This window comes from Pseudonaja textilis, chromosome 15 (assembly GCF_049901715.1).
Source record: "Pseudonaja textilis isolate UNSWEBS1 chromosome 15, rPseTex1.2, whole genome shotgun sequence".
Taxonomy (NCBI): Eukaryota; Metazoa; Chordata; class Lepidosauria; order Squamata; family Elapidae; genus Pseudonaja; species Pseudonaja textilis.
The window spans coordinates 424,877-447,216 of NC_142004.1; the positions used below are offsets into that span (position 1 = coordinate 424,877).

At 63.2% G+C, this 22,340-nt stretch overlaps 3 protein-coding genes across 4 annotated transcripts; 2 read left to right on the forward strand and 1 right to left on the reverse strand.

Annotated features, from left to right (window-relative positions):
* Positions 1-802: 802 nt before the first annotated feature.
* On the reverse strand, positions 803-4,168 carry TCHP (trichoplein keratin filament binding). The gene is made up of 12 exons (XM_026719300.2): positions 3,695-4,168; positions 3,397-3,607; positions 3,245-3,301; positions 3,045-3,113; positions 2,785-2,958; positions 2,583-2,695; positions 2,335-2,401; positions 2,043-2,218; positions 1,727-1,808; positions 1,456-1,641; positions 1,234-1,377; positions 803-1,096 (listed from the first exon to the last, which is right to left on the reverse strand). Exons 1-12 carry the CDS (start codon positions 3,883-3,885, stop codon positions 1,064-1,066), a joined length of 1,503 nt encoding a protein of 500 aa, XP_026575085.1. The 5' UTR covers positions 3,886-4,168; the 3' UTR covers positions 803-1,063.
* Positions 4,169-5,315: 1,147 nt separating this feature from the next.
* GLTP (glycolipid transfer protein) lies at positions 5,316-10,255 on the forward strand. Its single transcript, XM_026719303.2, has 5 exons — positions 5,316-5,449; positions 8,355-8,416; positions 8,721-8,854; positions 8,983-9,133; positions 9,365-10,255. The coding sequence occupies exons 1-5, from the start codon at positions 5,347-5,349 to the stop codon at positions 9,545-9,547; spliced, it is 633 nt and encodes a 210-aa protein (XP_026575088.1). The 5' UTR covers positions 5,316-5,346; the 3' UTR covers positions 9,548-10,255.
* A 1,298-nt stretch (positions 10,256-11,553) lies between these two features.
* Positions 11,554-22,098, forward strand: TRPV4 (transient receptor potential cation channel subfamily V member 4). 2 transcript variants are annotated; one of them, XM_026719294.2, is made up of 16 exons: positions 11,554-11,934; positions 15,891-16,287; positions 16,393-16,565; positions 17,191-17,343; positions 17,784-17,924; positions 18,191-18,489; positions 18,665-18,844; positions 18,937-19,095; positions 19,267-19,359; positions 19,602-19,675; positions 19,905-20,070; positions 20,262-20,328; positions 20,433-20,749; positions 20,825-20,952; positions 21,431-21,552; positions 21,675-22,098. In XM_026719294.2, exons 2-16 carry the CDS (start codon positions 15,911-15,913, stop codon positions 21,830-21,832), a joined length of 2,607 nt encoding a protein of 868 aa, XP_026575079.2. In that variant the 5' UTR covers positions 11,554-11,934; positions 15,891-15,910; the 3' UTR covers positions 21,833-22,098. The 2 variants fall into 2 exon arrangements, with proteins under 2 accessions (XP_026575079.2, XP_087769071.1); XM_087912945.1 differs by having other exon boundaries at positions 11,558-11,796.
* The last annotated feature ends 242 nt before the right edge of the window (positions 22,099-22,340 follow it).

Sequence of the window (22,340 nt, forward strand, 5' to 3'; positions counted from 1 at the left end):
ACAAATAGGGGTGCGCGGGGGCCTTTTCCAGAGTGCATGCGGAAGGTCTGGCCGGGAAAGGGGGCCCAACACCCGGCCACCCCACTGGCAGTTGGGAGTGAAGTATGAAGAAAGCACACGGCCAAGGCACAAGGGCCAGTCAATGCAAAAAACGAGATTTGCGGGAGGGGAGAAGGTAGAGGGTTCGGAAGGTCGGGGGTAGCTTCCCCATTGCACATCCCCCCCCCACCCACACACCCCCCCCCGGGGCGGTGCAAGTTGAAAGCTTCCAAGCAAAGGCTGGCCAGCTGCCGCCTCACCTCCCAGAATGGGGTGAGCAGCCAACAGGCCTTTCCCATCCATTTCATGAGCTGACCTGCCGCTGCCCCTTAGGACTCTCCTGCAGCCGGAGAGCAGCGGGCGGGCAGCTGCCCCCGGCCTGGCTTGCTCAGGACCCCCTGCAAGACTGGGGGGAGGGGGACGGGGGACAGACCACCTGCTTTGCAGCTGTAGAGACAGGCTCCCCAACTGCATTTTAAAGCCACAACTAAGTGAAGACTCTGGTGCGTGTGTGTGTATGTGTGTGTATAAAATACCCTGCTAGTGTGTGCATATGTAAATCTTACATGTATAAAAACCAAGTGCCATAATATTTTGAGTGTTGGTATTTCATTGTAGCTCCATTTTTAAAGCTTTGTACTGGTTTTTTTTGGGGGGGGGGAGGGGCAGGGGGGGGAAGAGAGGTGGAACAGAAATTGGGACAATCTTTGGATTGCCTGTCCCTGTCAGCCTTTCTGGTCAGCACCAGGCCAAAGAAAACCAATTTAAAAAGGAAAGTAGCACTTTATTGACCCTCTAAGCACCCATCCATCACCTTCGCTGCCACTCTTCTATCCTGGGCAACAGCCCCCAGGTAGCAGCTGCTGGGGGGGTGGGGGGGGGGCAGGAAGACCACTCCTGGGGCAGCCTGCCCACCCCTTTTAGTCTCCTAGCCTCCCTGCAGGATCCAAGCCGACTGTCAGACAGCAGGAAGCAGCCGCCAAAGAGGTTCTCGGCCCCCCAGACCCAGAATGCAGAATCTTCTTCAGCTCCAGGCAGCTTTGGGGTGGCTGTGGCACTAGGAGGAGGGCAGGCAGGGGATGCAGTCAGGAGTCTGGCCTGATGCCGGCAGTCAGATCAGATCTCCCTCCCCCCTCCGGGCCTCCACCCCGGGGTGGCCGTCCTGAGCCCCGCCCTCCCCAGAGCAGCCCCCACCTGTTTGCCACAGCAGGCCTCCGCCATGCGCCTGGCCTCCAGCTGCTCCAGCTCCTGCAGCTGCTCCTCTCGCAGCTGGGCCTCTGTGGCCGCCTCCTGCTGGCGACGGAGCTGCTCCTCCTGCTGCCGCTGCCGCTCTGTGAGCTGGAGGAGAAGGTCCGCTCAGGACGGGGCACCTCCCAGGAGCAGCCCAGCCAGCGCCCCCGTGACCGCCAGCCCCACCTGGGCCTGCAGCTCCTGCTTGCGGGCGGTTTTCCGCTCTATGCCCGCCTGCTGTTCGCACTGGGTCAGCTGCCTGGCCTCTTCCAGCTCCTGGATCAGCTGCTCCCGGAGCCTCACAGACTCCTGCTGGGCCTGCCGGTTCTGCTCCACCTTCTGCTGGATCTGCTGCTCCCTCTCGGCCAGGACCTGTTTGGAGCCACAGATGGGACGGCTCAGCCGAGGCCTGTCCCCTCCCGTTCCCCCCTCCCCACCCCGGAAGTCCTGCCCTTACCTCTGCCATGAGCCTGTCCCGGGCCTTCCGCTCTCTCCCCCACTCTTCCTCTCGCTTCTCCCAAACCTGCCTGGCTTCCTCCCTGGGGGGGGGGGAAGAAAGGACAGGGAGATGCCCACTGCCCAGCAACAGGCAGCGCCAATCTCCACTAGGACCTTCCCTGCAGCCAAAGGCACTCCCGCGCATGCCGAGGGCCTTGGCACCCAGTGCCTCCGACCCCCACCGTTCGCCCAGCCACAGACAAGGCTTGGGAGGTGAGGATCCTGGCTCCCCCTTGACCCCTCCCTCCACCTCAGCCCTCCCCTGCACTCCCCACCTGAAGATGGTCTCCAGCTCCGCCTCTCGTTCTCTTTCCAGCTGCAGCTGCTTTTCAATGACCTCCTTCATCCAGGCCACTGCAGCCACGGCTTCTTCCCGCCGCCGGGAGGACTGCAGGCGCTGGTCCTGCTCGTCCTTCTCCGACAGGGCCAGGAGGATCTGCCTGTCCTCCTCCTGGAATCACAAAGCCGCAGGACGCCACCATGGCTTACCACGCCCTGCAGAGATTGGGAGGGGGGCCCTTCCAGACCCCTTCAGCAGCTGCCTCCCACCCTGCTGGACAAGCTTACCAGCTCTTCCTGGACCTGCTGAACCCGTTTCCTCAGCTGGGCCTGGACCTGGTGCTTCAGAAAGCGCCTGGGGAAAGACGCGGGCATGGAATAAGTGGGCAGGCAATCCTGAGAGCCCCTGAGAAAGGGTTGCACTCCCCAGCAGAGCCTCCACCTCGGACCTGAGAGGAGCCGAGACTCTGCACGCAGCGCAGCTGGCTGGGCCCAGCAGCGGCTCCGATCACGGAAGCCCCCCCACCCCCACCTACCCAAGCTCCACCTTCTTCTGCCGCTCCTCCTTCCGCCTCCGCTCGGCTTCCAGGGCTTGCAGCTCCCAATGCTGCTTCAGCAGGCTCTCCTCCTCCTCCTTCAGCTTGGTGGCCTGACAAGGGGCGCAGGGGTGAGGGCCGGCAGCCAGGAGAGGCCAGGCCTGGGGGAAGGAGGGGACCTGCAGACCCCCCCTTCGCGCACCTCCGCATCCCGCAGCTGGAGCTCCGCCATCTGCTGCCGCAGGATCTCGGCCTGCTTCTCCTCGGCCTGCTTCCTGCGCTGCTGCTCCTGCTCCAGCCGCTCCAGGGCCGCTCGGCGGGCTCTCTCGTACTGGTTCTCGGAGCGGACTCTCTCTTCCTGATCTGCCGCTTCTCGCTCAGTTGGGAGGAAACCAGAGCAAGCATGACGCTCCGTCCACCCTCCTCCTCCCGGGCAGGTTCGGAGTGGGCAGGTGAGCCTACCTGTTGCTTCAGCGCCAGCTGGTCCCCCCAGGCTTCCACCACCTGCTTCTTGTGCAGCTCGGAGCTGACCTGAAGTGCAGCAGAAACACCGCATCACCGCCTGGCCCCGGTGGGCGCCGACCCCGGACCCTGTTCTCGGAGGGGGCTCTCCTTTCTGCGCCCCCGCCCCCCAAGAGGCGGAGGGCTTGCAGGCTTCCCACCTCTCGGAGCTTCGCGCTGCTCTTCCTCCAGCAGTCGTAGAGACGATCCTCCGCCACCTGCAAGCCAAGGCCAGGAAGGGAGGCAACTCAGGCCGCGTCGCCCACCTCGGGGGCTGCCCAACCAGACCCCCGCCGCCGCCGGGAGGCCAGACCTGCTTCCGCCGCTCCTCCCTGGCTGAGCGCAGCTCCTGGCTCCTCTGCCTCTTCTCCTCCAGCTCGGCCGCCCCGCCGCTCCGCAGCCCCCGCAGCTCGGCCGCCAGACCCTCGCGCTCCCGCCACAGCAGCTCCCGCAGCCGCCGCCGCCGCCGCTCCAGGCCCGCCGCCGCCTCCTCCTTCAGCCGCTCCCGGTCATGCGCCTCCATGCTGCGGGCGGAGAGGAGGAGAGGGAGGGAGACGTGGAGGGGCCGCCTCGCCCCCCCGACCCCTTCCCCAGGACACCCCCCCGCTGACCTCTGCTGGAAGGAGCGGCGCGAGCTCCACTCGGCCTGTTTGCGGCTGCGCAGCGCGGACTGCTGGAAGGAGCGGCTGTGCAGCTCCCACTGCCGGCGCAGGCGGGCCTCCTGCTCCCGCCGCCGCACCAGCTGCTGCTCCAGGGCGCGGCTGCGGCCGCCCCAGAACGGCGGGACGGCGCGAACGGCCATGGCGGGGGTGGGGATGGGGGGGGCTGCCCGGTGATGCGCGGTGCGGTGGCGTCACACGGAGGTCCGGTCGCGCGCCTTGACGTCACCCGCCACGCCGCCACGGGATAGTCCCGGCGACCCAAAGCCGCGCTCGCCGCCTTCGATGCGCGCCCCGCCGCTGCCTCCGCTCGAAAGCCCAACGGCCCAGCTCCTTCCGGCGCCGCCAGGGGTCTCCATGGCAGCGCTTCCGGTCTCTTTACCGGGGCCGCCCAGGCACAAAAGCCTCCGTATCGCGCAGGAGGGCGGAGCCGAGCTGTGAGTCACAGAGCTAAGAAAATTAGAGGGGTGCTCTGGGTCTCACGGCGGGCGGCTTCCGGGTACTCTCTTGTTTATCTATTGTTTATTTATATGCGTCGATCGCTTACAAGATAATAGGTATAAGTAATAGGTATAAACATGAGTAAGAATACAGAAAATAGGTAGGAATAACGGGGGACAATAGGAGAGGGACGGGATGGTGCGCTTCTGCACGCCCCTTACAGGCCTCTTAGGAAAGGGGGAAGGTCAATCGGGGACACTTTGAGAGTAAAGGGCGGGGCGGGGGGTGAGGATGGGACAACAGAGTCCCAGGCACCGACCCCGCTGAGGCTGAAGGCGGACTTTCTGCAATCAAGTTTGGAACCAACCGGCTCTGACCCTCCGGTCCCGGGAGCGGCGGAGATGCCGCCGCCGCCGCCGAAGAGCAGCAGCAGCAGCAGCAGCAGCAGCAGCAGCGCCGCCGCCAGACCGGGAGCCTCTCGGCGGGAGGGCACCGTTCCCTTCTGGGGCAGCCCAGGCCGCCCTTTGCCCCGCCAGGCGCGCCTCTTGCAGAGGGAGCGAGTGCAAATCCGCCCGGCGATGCCCGCGGCCCCGAGGCGCTTCTCTCTCGGCCGGACCTTCCGCCGCGGGGCCCCCCTGGAAGGGGCCAAGGGGTCCTCCTTCCCGGCGGGGGCTGCGGGGCCGGACTGCCTCCCCCATCATCCCCAGCTGGGCACCCAGCAAGTGCGGCTCCGGACCTTCCGCCGCCCCGCCGAGGCTGGGCAGCGCAAGAGCCCTCTGTCCATGCTCAGAGGACGCGCCGCCCCGTCTCCGCTCGCGGCTCCTGGGAAGCCGGACTCTCCGTGGGATCCGGCGCCTCGCCCCCCGCTTCCCGCCTCAGCCGCCCCGGATCCCCCGTGCTGTCCCCCCCGTCCGTCCGGGAGCGCCCGTTGAAGTGGCGGCGGCGGCGGCGGCGGCCCCTGGCCCGGACTGGAGCTCTCCGTCCGCTGCCGCCAGCCCGCCCAGCTTGACGGTAGACTGCTCCTGAGGCGGGCGGCTCGCCTCACCCTGCGGGCGGAGGCTCGGCGGCGGCCCGCCTCCCTCGGGGGCGGCGGTGCCGGGCTCCTCCCTGACGACGGCCGTTCTTCTGCCCGACTCGCCCGGAGGGACGGCTGGGCTGCCGCCATGGCGCTGCTGCTGGAGTACGAGTTCCGGACGCTGCCGGCCGACAAGCAGATCGACACGGAGCCCTTCCTGGAGGCCGTGACGCACCTGCCGCCCTTCTTCGGTGAGTGGTGGCGCGGTCCCGGGAGGCGCCCCGGGCGGCGAAGGGCGGGAGGGGGTCCTTGCGAAGCTCCCACCCCGGCCCTGCAGGGCGGCGCAGCGCTGCTCCGAGCCGGCGGCTGCGGCGGGGCACGACGGGGCGACGAGAGCGGGATCGGCTCCGGCCGGTGCGCTCCTGCGCTCGAGGGCTGCGGCTGGTTGGGGGAGCTGAGCCTCTGCCTCGCTGGAGCCCCTGGGGGGCCACGCGAGGGCTGGGCCGTCGACCCCCGTCCGTTCCTCCGCCCCGCTCCCTTGCCCCGGCCAGCGGGCCAGCGGGCCAAAAGGGGGCAGAAGCTGCCCGAGGGGCTGGGTGGCCCGGAAGCCTCTGCTGACACAATGAGGACGGGAGACTTTCATTCTTAAGTTGACGGAAGGGCCTCGGGACTCCCTTTGCGCCCCATCCAGGCGTTCTTTTCTTCTGGGGCGGAACTATGCAAGGGGGCTACGTCTAAATTAAGCCTGGTCTTTCATTAAGGTCTGTGCTTTGGGGCATGTGCAGAGGGCCCTCGGGTTGCCTTTAACAGGAGGGTCGTCCCTGCTCCAGAGCTCTCCCGCCCTGGGTTAGGTCTTTTCCCAGCTCCCCCATCTTGCTCCCTGACAGACCTGAACCCCAAACCGGGGGGGCAGCCAAGAGGCTTGTGGAAATTAGATCTCTCGGCTGTCAACCAAGAAGCAGCTTTCATCCTGGACGTAACTGACACCTGGAGAGATCCAGCCAGGTCTCCTTCTGTCCTTCTCTGCTTTCCAAACAACAAAGGCCGGGAAAGGCCACGCGAAGCAGCTGAGCCTTTTAGGGGGAGAGAAAACTGCCTTCCTCAGAGGAACAAACTATCTGCAATTCATGGGGGGACGGGACGGGGAGACACCCTCTGAGGATTCCTGGGGGGGAAGCGAAGCGAGAAGGTGGCATTTCTCCCTTCCCTGCAACGGCCACTGTAGAAAAAGGGACACTCCGTGGACAGGGGCAGCTTACCAGAGAATACCAGACACTGAGATTAGACCAGGTTGCCTCATTCGGGGTCGCCTTGGATTGGCCCCCAAACTCCTTCATTAGGGGCCCCTTTAAGGCTTTTCTGGAGGTGCCAGTGGCCCCGCGAGACAGCAAGGGGAGTGGCTCCCTCCCTGGGGTTCAGGTGGAGCCAGGCTCCCCTCTGCGTAACTGATGAATGACTTATTAGCACATCCGCCTTGGCTCTGCCTAGCAAGCTGCCCCAGGGAGCCTGGATGGCGGGTTGTCCCCTTATACTACTTGAAACCTGGGGGTCCGCTGGGGGCCTCCGCTAGTAACAGCTGAGTGAACTTGAGACGGGGCTGCCTCTCCTGCTGGGCACGAGCGCCTGGAGATAAGCCCCGTCTACCTGCTGCTTCCCCAGGCCAGACTCGCTGGTTGCTCATCGCCCCCCCGCCCCTCCCCCAGTGGGAAATGCGCGCAGGGCCTCCTGGGTGTGCCAGCCTCTCCCTTCTCCCTTGTGCAAGCCTCAGCTGGGGTGGGGGGGGTTGCATCACTCATCCGCCTTCCCCAGCACCTCCAGATGGGCTTGGCTGGCAAGGCCAGACTGGAGGGGGCCACTGGGTGTGGGAAGGAGCCGGGGCCTTTGCTTTCAGGCGGTGCCGAGTGACTTCCGGGAGGCACTTGGCCATTCCAGAAAGCCAGGGGGAACAAGAAGAACAGGAACAACCGGGCTGCCGTGGGATCTGGAGGAACAGGCAGTTTTTTCCCCCCAGGGCCGTGTGGCGGAACAGGCATCCCCAGAGCTGCCCCTCCCAGCCTGAAACTGAGCTGCCACTTTGTTCTCCATACCAACTCTGAGCAGGGGCGCAAAGCCTGCTTTGAAAATCTCCTGGCTCCTTGCTGGCAAACTGGTTCGCTTGGCGTTCAGAGAAGCCCTTGTTGGCCCCCCCCAGCCCCGTCCCCCCCCCGCTTCCATGGTCTTCCATGAAGCAAAATCGGAGCGGCCTCCTTGGGACCCTCACTCCTTTTTTGGCTTAAGCAGAGGCTTGGGCTGCAAGGCCCCTTCCGGCGCAGCTTTTCTGCTGTATTCCAGCGATTACATAGCCCCGGATTCATGGCAATATAGTGACTCTGGGTGGCACGGAACAAAAGCCACAACAGGCTGTATTGCAAACTGGAAATCATCCTCTAGAGACTGTCAACTTGCATGGACGATACAACGTTTATGTGTTTGACAAACCATCTTAAAAGGAAAAAAGCTAACCCAACTCACACCCGATCTTCAGCACACATTCTGGCCCAGAGGTGAAGGGAAAGGCATGGATTGAAGCCCCCCCCCCCCACTCTGAAAGGCTGACAAGATGGGAGGGGTGCTCTTTTGAAGCACCAAAGCCCCCTCCCCGGCGTCTTAGAGGAAGGGTGAGGTGTGTGTTAGGATTAAAGGGGCCTATTTCTGCCTCAGCAGCTTTCCTTCCTGTGGCTCCGTCTTCTTGTTTCTCACGACATCCCTGCAGTGTAGGTGAAGCCTAGGCCGGGGAGTAGGAGATGGCAAGATGGAGGGATGAGTTCTTAAAGGCCATCTAGCCCACCACCAGCTCTGGCTGCCCAAGCACCACTTCCCCAATTTCTTCCTGAAGACGCCCAGCTGTGGTGAAACCCCAGTGCTGAATTAAATGATAGCATTAAATTAAATCCTCCCATCGTCAAGATTTAATCCCTGTTGGCACCTCCTCGCCGTCTGAATCGGTTCCTTGCACCCGGAGCATTCCAGGGGGTGGACGGGGCGGTTCCTCTTCCCTACTGGCTTTGGCTGAGGGGGGCTGGGCCCTTTTCCTGGGGGCCCCTTGGCAGGCTGGATCGGGGTCCCAGCGCTGCTGAATCCAGATGCCCCCTGACCATTGCTCTCTCTCCCCCGCAGACTGCCTGGGCACTCCGCTTGTCTACGCCCCGGTGAAGGCGGATCTCTCTGGGAACATTAAGGTAGGGAAGGTCCGGGTGAAAGGGGGCGCGGGGTCTGCGCTGGGATCAGGCCCAGGCTAGCATCAAGCCGCCATGGGTCCTTGGGGTGCTTATGGCTGGGGCGGCTTGCAAAGCAGGGCCCACCCCCGGAAAGGGCTGCATGTGGGGAGGCCCAAGGCAGCAGCCTCAGCTCCAGAAGGAGCAGGATCCCGGGGGGGGGAGGGCGCTGCTAATCAGACGGGGGCCCTGCAACCCCCCCCTCCCACCAGCTGGACCCAAACCACCCCCGGGTCAAATTTAGGATTCTCTTTTGGCTCAATTTCAGAAAATACGGGCGGTTTACGAATCAAACCCAACCAAGTTCAAAACCCTTCAGAACATCTTGGAAGCGGAGAAGGAAATGCACGGGTCGGCGTGGCCGAAAGTGGGAGCCACCTTGGCCCTCATGTGGCTGAAGAGGTGAGGGGGTGACCGCAAAGCCCCCTCTACTCCCGAGGGGCGGCTGGAGGACCTGGGGGTGGGGGGTTGGAGCTCGAGGGGGAGGGCACTGGCAGCCCTTCAGAAGCTCTCCTCCTCCTCCCCCCCAGGGGACTCAGGTTCATCCAGACCCTGCTGCAGAGCCTTTGCGATGGAGATCAGGACAAGAACAACCCAAACCTGATCCGCGTGAACGCCATCAAAGCCTACGAGCTGGCCCTGAGGAAGTACCACGGCTGGATGCTTCAGAAGCTTTTCCTGGTGAGGCCCTGAGGGGGAGGGGGAGGGGGCTCCCGCCAAGAGCCAGCCTGCCCGGGAAGCTGGGGGTACCTGGGGGAGGGAGGCCACACCCCTGCCCTCCCCCTTCTTCAAAGGCCTTGGGGGCCTTTAGGACCGAACGCTCTGGCCCTGCGGAGTGGGGGGGATTGTTTGCAAGGCCGGCCAAGGCAGGGAGGCCGAAGGTGCCGCCCACTGACTGGCTCCCCTCCCCAGGGCTCTGTCTACGCTCTCCCCTACAAGTCAGACCTGCTGAAGGCCCTGGAGAAAGGCAAGGAGGTCAAGGAAGAAGAGACCTTGGAGAAGATCCACCAGTTCTTGTCCAAAGCAACACCCATCCTCGACACCGTCTACGAGATGTACGCAAAAATGAACGCAGAGCTGGACTACAAAGCTTGACCAGGCCCTCCCCCACCCCCTTTGCTAGCCTGGGCCCACTTCTCCCCTCCCTCTGCAGCCCAGCAAGTGCCTTCGGGCCCCTCAAGGTCACCTAGACCAAAGATCTGCAGCAGTTCTAGGAGGCCGAGGCCCAGCTGAGGGGCTTCGATGCTCTTTGTGGTCTTTCTCTAATGGCCTTTCTCCTTCTGGGGGTCAGCAGCCCCGACCAGCTCACTGGGGCTGCCTGCCAGGGAGAACCTGCCTTCCTCCGAGCTTTGGACAGCGCACCAAGACACCAGTTGCGCCCCAGGACTGGCTAGTGCCCAGACACCCCACGGGCCGTGCCAGGAGGGCTTGTAGAGCCGGGAAGCCTCTTCTCGGGAGGCGGCTTCTGGCAGTGGGGCCACGGTGGGCTTCCTTTGCCTTCCTCTGGGTGGCCTTTTCACTTCTCAGCCTCACCTGACCGCCTGGCTGGTTTCTGGAGAGCGGAAGCAGCCAGCCAAGCGCGGCCGGACTTCAGTGACTCTTCCGAGTGGCCCTTTGGGTGAACATCTACGAGGCTTCTTTGCACAACGGATTTCTTCAGGGAACGGACTCCAGCTTAAAACTTGCTGTCATTTTCTGGGGCATAAAATCTATGCCAAGCCTTAACGGTGTTGCTACCGCTTGATGCCTACTGGGGAGGGTTTTAGGAAGCCCAACAATTGAAATAAAATTTTATGAGAGAGACCTGCAATTTTATGAGAGAGACGTGCAATGGGAGGGGCAGCTAAACCACACTGGCTGGGGGTTGTGGAGGTTGAGTGTGGGTGTTGGGGGCTTTAGGACACCTACTTTGGGTCCTGTGTAGACAAATATTGCTTTAATTGATGCACCCCAACTATTCTGAAAAGGGCAGCCCGGTGGCCCCTGTGTTTATTTGCAACTCCTTGTTTGTGAACCTGAAGGGAGAAGCAGGTAACTCCCCCTCCTCACTTGGTCCTGTTGCACCCAGGAGACGGTGGGCGTCTTAGGAGGGGGCTTTGCCCACCCTGCTCAATTTCCAGGGCCCCTGGACTCCCAGCTGGCATTTTCTGGAAGCTGGAATTTGCTGCACACCAGCAGGCGGCAGCCTTTCCTAACAGTTGGACTGGCAGACAATTGGGGTGGGTGGGGAGAAACCCCTGCCCCTCATCCACACCCAGGGAGGGAGGGGTCATCAGATACAGCCCCCCCCCCCAGGGTTTGCAGAAAGAAGAATTGGGGGGGGGGGGGAAGGATCCCTTTGGGGTTGGAGGGGCAGGGGGGCTCAGTCCTCGGACTCAGAACAGTCATCAGCCCTGTTCCTCTACCCACAGTGTAGGGTGTCCAGCAGAGTGTTGTGTCAAGGCCCCCCCCCACCCGCTGCAACCTCCCCCCCCCTTTGCTTTTCAACTCCCCCCCCCATCAGCTCCTTGGCACTCCTGTCGTCCCCGGGTCAGGGGTGCAGCCAGGCCTGTTCAGGCTGGCCGGAAAAATTCCTGCCTCCAGCATAAATCTAAGCCCTTGGCTGCCCCCTGCTAAAGCCACCAGCCCAGCCAGAGGGAGGGGGCAGGGGGGAGGGAGGGGAGAACTGCCAGGCCCAGAGTCAGAGAATGGGTGGGAAGGTGGCCCTTCACCCAAGGAGCCCAGAGGAGGGATTGTAGTTCCCCACAAGCCTCTCAGCCTTTGGGCGTTGCAGTCCTGTCCTGTCCCGCAAGAATCCAGAGTGGCTGGGAAGACGCCCCCGCCATCTCCTCCCCCCTTCAGGGCTGCAACGTTTACTCCTCTTCTCAATCCCTTGCCAGTTTTCTGCCCACCTGCTTGCAACTTTCGGCAGAAAGTGGGGGAAGAAAATAATAACGCCGTTAAAAGGCTCTTTCTAGCCCCGCCTGAGCTCCACCCTCGGCCGTTTATTTTTGCCAGGTACCGGTAACAAACAGGCAGTGAAGAGCTGGGTGGGTGCGCAAAAGTTTTGGAAGCCTTTCCAGGAAGAAGAGGGCCTCATGCCACGCCTTGTTCCTTTCCCCACCTGCAGGGGATCCTTTCTGAGGCAGCCGGCAAGTTTGCTCTGGTTTGCTTTGGGGGAGGGGTTTCCTTCCTCACAGCCCCCCCGAGAGGGGACCCTCGCCTGTCTCTGGGCTTGTCCTAAGGTTTGGGGGGGGCGTTCCAGGGGGGCCATCCGTGAAAGCGGGAGGCGGGGTGGCTGCTCTTGAGAACACCTGGAGCGTTCCAGCGAAAGTGTGTCCCCCCAGGACAGACGGGGGGGTCTGGTGAGTGACGTCTCCGCAAGGATGGTCCGGGCAGCTCGGGGGCGCCTGGACTCCTTCGCTCCGCGGGAGCTGAAGCCAGAGCAGCCTGTGCGGCGCCGGGGGATTTTCGGCGGGTGAGACGGGGGACCCGGCGCTGAGGTGAGCAGGGCACGTCCGGCCTGGGAGGAAGGGGCTGGGCTGGGGTCGGGAGGGGGGGGCGTGGCTGCGCCCCCCCGCTCCCGCTGGACACGTCCAGGGAAGGCGGCTCCAGGAAGGGCCCTTTGACGGCGGCTTCTGATTCTCGGGCCCTGACCTCCCCCTCCAGCCCTCCGGGACTCGAGCGCCCATAATCCCCAGCCAGGACAGCTAAAGGAGTCCAAAGAGCCCCAGGCGCTTTCCTCCGGAGCCCGACTGGGGGAGGAGGCGCTGCCTCTGTAGCCCTTCGAGGTCGGAAGAAGAGAGATTCAACGGGGGCGTTCTGCAAGGCGCAGGTTTGGGCACTCGTGAGGCCACCTATCCGGGCCAGCCTCGGAGGCCAGTGCCGGACTTTGGGGAGGCGGGATTCGCTCTTGTGGTGCCTTTCCCGGCGAGAACCGTTGGTTGCAGTCCGGGACAGAAACTGAAGAACTCGGCGCCACTCAAACGGGCAAACGTGGCTTAAGAGAGCCTCCCCCGTGCGCCCCCCGCACACCATAGTCCCGAAGCTGAAGGGGCCAGTCGGTGACACCCCCACCCGCCCCAGCTTGGAATCTGGTCCAGCCGGCTTGGAAATGGGCTTTCTTCCCGAGTAGCGACTGTCGGCGCTTAAGAGCGTAAGTCCGGTTTCAGCTCCGATGCAGGCGAGCCCCCGACTCTGTCCCGCTCGGAGATCTTGGCTCTGCCCTTCAGGGTCACTTCCACACCGCGAGGGGCAGAGCAGTTGCAGAAGGAAACTGGCCTGGCCCTGCAGGAGCGCTTTTCTTCTGGGCAGGATCAGAATCCACTCCCCGCGTTTTATGGAGATCCACTCCCGAGCTCCACGGATCTAGTTATGGCTCTATGTCTTTGGGTGGGACAGAACGGTGGTCCCCTAACAGCACCGCTTTTGAAGGAGGCAAGACCAGGGATTCCTGCAGGGGTGCAACAGCAGCTCTTCTGCGGCATCTCCTCGAAAGTTTGTGCCCTTCTTGCCTTCCCACCCACCAGGCGCTGGGCTCTGCTGGCTGATCTCCAGTCTCCCCTCTCTCCAGGACCCCAGTGGAGCCCTGTTTGGGCATGTTGATTAATCCTTTGAGGAGCTGTGGAATTCTCCAAACCCTTCAGCCGCAGGACAGCCAGGAGGTTGGGCATACACAGCCCCCCCCCAAGACTGACAGAACACATTTTGGAGAGGAATCCTGTGCTCTGTGGACTCTCTGGCAGGGCGGAGACCCCAGCGCTGCCAGCGACGCAACCACATCAGAGGAGACAAACTGCGCCTTCCTGCCAAGCTCAGGCCCGGCTTGATTGTCCCCAGATGCCTCTGGGGCTGCAGGACGAGCCGGGATGGACCGCGCCTCCCTCCGCCTGGGGAGACTGGAGGCCCCTCCACACCCCGGGCTTCCTGCGCTGGAAAGCCCCCAATAAGACGAGGGTTCCTGTTTTGGAAGGGGGCGCCCCTCCCCTCTGCACAAGGCGTCCCTCCCAATGGGGCTGGCAAGGAAGCTCCTTGCGGTGAGGCTGCAAATGGAAGCTTTGGAAAGCTGTGGTGGGGCAGCTCAGCCGGCTCCCCAAATCGGGTTGCACACTGCCGCGGGTTGGGGTGGGGGGAGCTGGAAAGGTTCGAGATGAGTCCCGGGGGGTGGGGGGGGCTCGGATTCCTTTAAGGGTCTCAAAAGGGTCAGGAGAAAATTCGCCTCCCCGGTGGCTCCTTGGGGGCCGGGATCCAAGGCAGGGCGGGGAGGTTGGCGTTTAACCAGCGGGGCTTCTCTCCCCTGAATTGACCCCATCTCGCCCCCCCCCCCAACAATTGCCACATCTTGTGGTGGAGAGTTCCACCATTTGATTCTGTCGCCAGCGAAGGAGCTGCTGGGCGAAGCCAGCCCGGGCAGAGAGCCGGGGGGTTGGGGGTTGGGGCTGCTTGCCGGAGGGGCCCGCCGCCTCCCTTGTTTGTCCAACTCCTCCCTTGTCGTCCTTTGATCTCGGCGGCGGAGAGCTCCCCCTCCGGCTCTGAAGAGCTTCGCCGGGACTTCCGGGGCCCCGAGGAGCTGCTCAGCTTCGCTCCGAGTCCGGATGTGCCTGAAGTTCCCGGGACTTTCCCCCGCGCTCCGTTCCCGCAGAGATGTTCCCCGTTCAGGCTTCCTTGCGGGAAAGAAACGCCTTTAGTGAGGCGGCTCCGATCGCCGGTCTCAAGGGGCTTCCTGGTTGCTCCAGAGACGCAGCTGCATCGGCACTTCGGGCTCCCCTGTCCCCGCCCGACCCAGCCCGCCTGGCTTGGCTTCCTCTTCTCCCAGCCCCGCTCCCCCCTCCCCCCGCCCCCCGCCCCCTTCCTCCCCATTTGCTCCGGAACTCCCCGTTCCTCTTTTCTTCCTCAAAACTGCTTCAGTCCCTGCGGCTCTTTTCCGAGGAGCGCCAAGGCCCCCCCGCACTCTCTGGAAATTAGGAAGACGTGGAAGCGGCCGGAAGCCCATCGCTGTGAATCACAATGGAGGATCTCTTTGTGCCCCGCCTCCCCGGGTCCTGGGTGCAGGGCAGAGCCAGCCTCCTCCCCGCTTAAGGACACTGGGCTCGCCCCAGTCCAGGATCCCAGCTTCTGTACAAGGGGAAATGGGTGGGTGGGTGGGGGTGGGTGTCTTTTTAAGAAGAGATTGGATAACCGTTTGACTGAGGTAGTGTACCCTTTCCTGCCTAAGCAGGGGGTTGGACTAGAAGACCTCCAAGGCCCCTTCCAACTCTCTTATCCCATTCTATTCTACTCCTGAGGGCGAAGGCCAGGTAGGATCTCTCTCTGGGCCAAGGAAGGGCAGGGAATGAGAGGCAGGGGTTGCAGTGGGGTTCAGCCACAGGCATTAACGGGAGCCCCAGGTTCCTCAGCCGGCCCTTTGGCCCAGGTCACCCTCCCTCACTCCAAGGGGTCGGTCTCTTGGGGGGGGGGGCTCCTTCTCTCCTTTCCCTGGTGCAGCCTGGGAACGTTGCAGGATTCGGATTGGCAGCTCCAGGGACGGAGGCAGGCCTTCAAAGCAGGGGGGACACATCCACACACCCCCCCCCCAGCAGGGAGCTGGGCTACACCATTCTGCCCCAGGGTTGCTTCGGCACGGCTTCTGCCCCCTGGTGCCCCTTCCCCCAAGAGCCCCCCCGCTGGTGAGAATGGGCACCTCCGAAAGAGTCTCCTCTACCAGGCTGCAGTGGAGCCCAGGAGGACGGCTGCTGGCAGCCCCTCCAGGAGTGCCGCCTGTCTGGGTTTTGGGTGGGGTCCGGGTGAGGTTTCCAGGAGCTGTGAAAGCACTCCTTGTTCCTGGCTGGGCTGGGCCCGAAGTGAGCGGCCAGCCGGTGGCCAGGCTCTCAAAGGCCCCTCTGAGTAGCAGGCAGGCTGTGCCCCCTGGGAGGGAGGGGCCATGTGGGTCAGGCACAGCCGCCCCCAGCCAGGACAGCCACATCTGGGAAGAGTGTGTGGCGCTGCCTCTTCGCCCCAGCCACGGGGCCTTGATCCGGCGTGGCTTTGCCGAGACGGAGAGCAGAGGTGGGTGGTCTTGGGGCCTTTACTTCGGGGGTGGGTGGGTGGGAGGGGGCAGCGGGGCCTCTGTTGAAAGGGAAAAGGCCAGGCCAGCCGCCAGTCTGCAGCCCCCTTTGCCTTGGGGCGCTTCAGGCTTGGGAAGGGCTCCCGGCCTCCCGGCTTCCCTTTCCTTTCGGTGAGGGAAGGTTTCAGGAGAGAATTGGGAAGGAGGAGACCAAGCAGGGGTGACCCCTCCCAGCCCCCGAGACCCCTTTCTAACAGGCAGAACACCCCCAAAGCTTCGGGCTTCCCATGGCTGCACAGGGGGGCATTTCCAGTCGGGGGTGGGGGCCTTGTGTGGCGGAGGAGGAGGGGGTTTCTCTGGGTTTCCACCGGGGAGAAAAGGGGGGATCTTCTGACCAGGGCTCCTTTCCTCCGCCAGACCTCTCAGCTGTGCCCAGGATGGCCGACCCAGAGGACAGCCCCCAGGCCGGCCCTGGCGAGGCCCCGGAGGCCCCAGCCGAGGAGCCCCCCCCGCAGGGCGACGCCTTCCCGCTCTCCTCCCTGGCCAACCTGTTTGAGGGCGAGGAGGGCTCTGGGTCCGGCGAGGCCCCCCGCAGCCCCCCCGGCTCAGGGGACGGCAAGCAGAACCTGCGGATGAAGTTCCACGGGGCCTTCCGGAAGGGGGTGCCCAACCCCATGGAGCTGCTGGAGTCCACCATCTACGAGTCCTCGGTGGTGCCGGGGCCCAAGAAGGCCCCCATGGACTCCCTCTTCGACTACGGCACTTACCGCCACCTGCCCAGCGACAACAAGCGCAGGCGGAAGAGGGTCCTGGAGTGAGTAGGGGGGCCGGGGCCTCTTGGGGTGCAGGTCTCCCTTCTGCTTGGTTGGGGGCTGCTGCCCTCCCCAGTGGTGGTGCTGAGCTGCCTTCTCCCCCCCAGGAAGAAGCCCTCCAGCGCTAAGGGCCCCGCCCCCAACCCCCCACCCATCCTCAAGATCTTCAACCGGCCCATCCTCTTCGACATCGTCTCCCGGGGCTCCCTGGATGGGCTGGACGGCCTCCTGCCTTTCCTGCTCAGCCACAAGAAGCGACTGACCGATGAGGAGTTCCGAGGTGGGCGAGGCAGGGGGCTCGTGGGGGGGGGGGATGCGAGGGTGGGGGGAGAAAGGAGAGGAGATGGGCAACCGGGGCATCATCAGCTGCAGGCGTCCCCAAGCCCACTGCAGCCCCACTCAGCCCAGTCTTGGGGGCTCAAAGGAAACCACATCCTGGCAGATCGAATGCAGGGAATCGGGTCCTGTGGAGATGCCCCCTTGCCCGTCTCTCTGCTCCCTCCAGAACCGCCTCTTCCGAATCCTGGCCCAGTTTTGCTTCAGCAGGCAGGAAAGCCAGAAAGTGCTGCTGAGAGGAAGCGGCCACAGAGGCCAGCGCCTGATGCACCTGTGCCAGGCGTGGCAGGGTGGGGTGCCACAGCTGGGTGCCACCAGATGCCACAGCTGGTGGAGCAGAGGGGTGGGGTGGCGTATGATCACCATGACATTCGCAGTGGTCAGCCCACAGTGGGGCAAAGGCAGCCTGGGGGCCCAGATGGGTGAGGAGGCACCGCTGGCAATGTTAAGACCGCCTCCCTTCCTGGCCCGGCCTACCTCACAGAGCTATTGTGAGGACGAAAGGGGGAGCCCAGGAAGAAAGGGGGAGCCATCGGCGTAACAGAGCTGCCCACTTTTGCCCGCTTCAGAGCTCTCCACGGGCAAGACGTGTCTCCCGAAGGCCCTGCTGAACCTCAACGGTGGCCGGAACGACACCATCCCTCTCCTGCTGGACATCGCCGAGAAAACGGGCAACATGCGGGAATTCATCAACGCTCCCTTCCGAGACGTCTTCTACCGAGGTGACGGCCCCCCTCTGAAGGCCCCTGCGAAGGAGGCTCAGTCAGTCCCCCCCCCCGGTTCTTCTGCGTTTACCTGCACCAGTCTCAGAATTGCAGATAAACTGGCACCTAATTCTGAGCCACATTCGGGGGTGGGTGGGGGGGCAGGGACCACCTGAAAGGCCAAGGCCTGGAAAACAGCTGTGTTGGACCGGACACCTTCATTTGCCTGGACTGGGTCACACAATCAGAGGTGACTCTCGGGAGCAACAGGCTGAATGCGTTTTCAGCATGGAGACCTGGGTCTCCGTATGCTGAGCCCCGTCCCGGCGGGTGCTTGTTTCACGCCTGTGGAACCTGGCAGGAAGTGCGCAGAGGGTCCCAGCTGTGGGGGCAATGAGAAGGGCAGGGAGGGCTCGAAGGAGCAGGGTGGCTCTCCACAAACAGTTGTGCTTCTTCAGGTCAGACCGCCCTGCACATCGCGATCGAGCGACGTTGCAAACACTACGTGGAGCTGCTGGTGGAAAAGGGGGCCGACGTGCACGCCCAGGCACGGGGCCGTTTCTTCCAGCCCAAAGACGAGGGCGGCTACTTCTACTTTGGTGAGTCAAGGGGGAGTCCCCGGACTCTGGGAATCCCTGCGGGTCTCTCCTGGACGTCTTCTCCTCCAGATTGGCCACGGATGCCCAAGGGGCTTGGGAGCCTACAGTCCACCTGTGGGCCATGATGACAACGAAGGGGAGAGGAGGCAGGAAGGCCAAGGGGGCTGCTTGTCCACTGGAAGAGCCTGCATGTCCACTGCAATTCCAAGCTGGTTTGGGGGGGTCATGGATGAGCTGAGCCTGCCCATTTCTCCTCTTCTGCACAGGGGAGCTGCCCCTTTCTCTGGCCGCCTGCACCAACCAGCCCCACATTGTCCACTACCTGACGGAGAACGCCCACAAGCAGGCCGACCTCCGGCGGCAGGACTCGCGGGGCAACACGGTGCTCCATGCCTTGGTGGCCATTGCGGACAACACCCGCGAGAACACCAAGTTCGTCACCAAGATGTACGACTTGCTGCTCATCAAGTGCGCCAAGCTATTCCCGGACACCAACCTGGAAGCCCTGCTGAACAATGATGGCCTCTCGCCACTCATGATGGCGGCCAAGACCGGAAAGATAGGGGTGAGATGGGGCCGGTGGAGGGCACCAAGTTGAGGACTCACTCGAGAGTCTAAATCAGGCTGGCGCAGAGACTCCAGGGGTCCCGTTTGGGATGGGAATCTGTCCCCGATCCCTTTGACCCAGCTAGGTCCCCTCCTCAGTCCATCAGAGCGATTTCCCCCCCCCCCACCTGTAGATGTTCCAGCACATCATCCGCCGGGAGGTGAAGGACGAGGACGCGCGGCACCTCTCCCGCAAGTTCAGAGACTGGGCCTATGGGCCCGTCTACTCCTCCCTCTACGACCTCTCCTCCTTGGACACCTGCGGGGAGGAGGTGTCCGTGTTGGAGATCTTGGTCTACAATAGCAAGATTGAGGTGAGCCTGGCAGGAGACCCCAAGGGGGCACCCTCAATAGGTGGGAGGGCTCTGCCCACTGGCTCCTCACGGGGCGCTTGCCACCTGCCCAGAATCGCCATGAGATGCTGGCCGTGGAGCCCATCAACGAGCTGCTGCGAGACAAGTGGCGCAAATTTGGGGCCGTCTCCTTCTACATCAGCGTGGTCTCCTACCTCTGTGCCATGGTTATCTTCACCTTGGTGGCCTACTACCGCCCCCTGGAGGGCACAGTGAGTACACCGCCCCTTCTCCCATTGCAAGAAGCCTGAGCAGATGCGGGCAGGAATTGCCGCTCTGAGATGCCCCAACAGAGTCCCAGCCGGGGACAACCTGAGCAACCTCCCATCCACCGAGGCTCTGCGTTCATCTTCAGCGCCCTTCCTTTCCTCCCCCCCCCCCAGCCCCCGTTCCCGTACACGACCACCCCGGACTACCTTCGCCTGGCGGGAGAAATCGTCACCCTCTTCACAGGGGTCCTCTTTTTCTTCACCAATGTAAGTGCGGGTGGGGGGGGGTCTTCTTGCCTGGGAAACCTCCCCCCTTTCTCCTCCTCCAGCCCCCTTCCCATCCCTCCTTCCTTTCCCTGCATACTGGAGGGTTGCGACTCTCCCTCCCTTCCCCCGTCCCCCAAATATCCTCCATGCTTCTGGGCCTCCCCAGCCTTTTCAGCTTCTGCCTGGAGATTTTGGCTGCGGCTCCATTTCCGTCTCCAACGGGGTCTTTTCCCCTCCCCCAGATCAAGGATCTGTTCATGAAGAAATGCCCGGGGGTGAATTCCTTCTTCATCGACAGCTCCTTTCAGTTACTCTAGTGAGTGGAAGAGGGAAAGTCAGCTCGGCGCGTGTTTGGGGGCCCTGGGGCGGCTTTTAATACTGACCCCCAAAGCCTCCTCTACTTGGCCAGCTGCCGGAGAGGACGGCCCTTCAGGGTCTTCTAAAGGGCACGTTGTGGCCCCGTGGACGGGCTCCTGTGGGTGTCCCCCCTCCCGGCTGGCTGTGTACTAACCTGCTCGCCGGCCCTGGCCTTCCACCCGCTGCAGCTTCATCTACTCCGTCCTGGTCCTGGTTGCAGCTGCTCTCTACCTGGCTGGCATCGAGGCCTACCTGGCAGTCATGGTCTTTGCGCTGGTGCTGGGCTGGATGAACGCCCTCTACTTCACCCGCGGCCTCAAGCTGACGGGCACCTACAGCATCATGATCCAGAAGGTGAGGGAGAGCCAGGCACCCTTCCTTTGCCCTGGCACGGTGGGGGGACCCAGCTGGGGCTGCTTCGCAGCATCGCCAGGATCACCGGATCAAAATCCGGGTCCCCCTTGTGGTCACAAGTCGAGGACTGTCTACATCCCAGCACCGCCGAGGTCCCAAGGGTGGAGCTCACCTGCCTGCTTCCTCCGCAGATCCTGTTCAAGGACCTTTTCCGCTTCCTCCTGGTTTACGTCCTCTTCATGATCGGCTACGCATCCGGTAAGCCCCTCGCCCTGCAAAGCCTGCCAGCCGGGCCTCTGGCTCCTCCCGCGCCAGGAGGGAAGGGGCCGAGAGACCGGGCTAAAGGCTCCCCCCTCCGGCAGCGCTGGTCTCCCTGCTGAACCCCTGCCCCAGTGCCGAGTCCTGCCGTGGGGACCGCTCCAACTGCACGGCGCCCGCCTACCCCTCCTGCCGGGACAGCAAGACCTTCAGCACCTTCCTGCTGGACCTCTTCAAGCTGACCATCGGCATGGGGGACCTGGAGATGATCGAGAACGCCAAGTACCCGGGGGTCTTCGTCATCCTCCTGGTCACCTACATCATCCTCACCTTCGTCCTCCTGCTCAACATGTTGATCGCCCTCATGGGGGAGACGGTGGGGCAGGTCTCCAAGGAGAGCAAGAAGATCTGGAAGCTGCAGGTAGGCGGCTTAGCCGCGGGAGGGAGCCCGGGAGGGGCAGCCTGGCTGAGGCGCCCTGGTCTTCTCCATCCCTAGTGGGCCACCACCATCCTGGACATCGAGCGCTCCTTCCCCGTGTTCGTCCGGAAGGCCTTCCGCTCGGGAGAGATGGTCACCGTGGGGAAGTCTCTGGATGGGGCCCCCGACCGAAGATGGTGCTTCAGGTAGAGACCCCAACCCCCCCCCAAGTCCTGGCCAGAACCGTCAGCCCCACTGGAGGAGGAGGGGGAGGAGGAGAGCACTGGGCCCCCAGTCTGGTTGAGCAGGGGGAGGAGGAGCTGCTGCTGCAGATGGTCATGGAAGCCCCCTCCACATCTGGAGGCCATCCAGCTGCTCTCCAAGTCTCGTGACTCCCTTTCCCTTCTGACCTGGAAGGGCTACGGGGTTGGGGGGCTCAGGAAGTGGCTGGCTGCATCCAGTGATCCTTTAGAGAGCCCAGCTTCAGCCCCAGCAGAGTTCCCGAGAGGCACTTATGGGGGGGTGTCAATGCCCTTTAAAGTGCCCCCTAAGCCAAGAGACTCCGCCTGGTGGAGAAAGGGCTGGCCTGCCCACTGGTCCCCTGACCCCTTGGTCCTCTGGACTGGCCCCCCACCTCCGCCGGGGAATGCCGACCTTCCAAGGACTGGGCTTTCTCCCTGGCAGGGTGGACGAGGTGAACTGGTCTCACTGGAACCAGAACCTGGGTATCATCAATGAGGATCCCGGCAAGAATGACACCTACCAGTATTACGGCTTCTCTCACACCGTGGGGCGCCTGCGCAGAGGTGAGGGGGCAGCTGGGTGGCTCTTCTGCTCCCCACAGAAATGCCGGGGGTGCGGAGTCTGTGGCACCGTCCAGCCCCCCCCGTCTTCTAACGACCCCCCTTCTCTCCCTGGCGGGGTGCAGATCGCTGGTCAACAGTGGTGCCTCGTGTGGTGGAGCTGAACAAGAATGCTCAGCCGGACGAGGTGGTGGTGCCCCTGGACAGCATGCGCTCAACCGGAGCAAACACGCACAAGCCCAGCTACCCTCACAGCTGGAGGAAGGAGGCGGCTCAGATCTGAGGGCCGAGCAACCTCCGCACTCGGGACAGGCTTTGGGGCAGATCTAAGGGCCCTGATTCAGGAGGTATCCAGCGATCCTCCAGAGCGGCTCCTGTGAAGGCGCCCACCTGCCTAGCTCTGCTTTGTGACGTTCCTGCAGGCCGAAAACATGCAGGCAGGCTCAGGTGTTGCCTCTGCCTGGGGACTGTGAGTCTCCTCTGACAGTATTATTTTGCACAAGGTTTTATTGAATTATTTATTTAGTAATAAAATCCAAAGCATCTTTACTGCTCTCTCTATGCTTCTGAGCGGGGTTGCAATAGCCCTTACGCTGCCCAGCCGGTCACTGCAGAAAAGCTACTGAGGTTGGGAGAGAGAAAGCCTCCCACCGCATTGTACCCCTCCCTCCCTCCCTCCCTCCCGCCCTCCCTTTCCCTGCAGGTTGGGATCTGGGCCACAAGAGGGCAGCAAACCCCAACGGTTCGCCTGAAGTTCGCTGATAGGCAGGAGGGCATTCAACAGGTGGCGC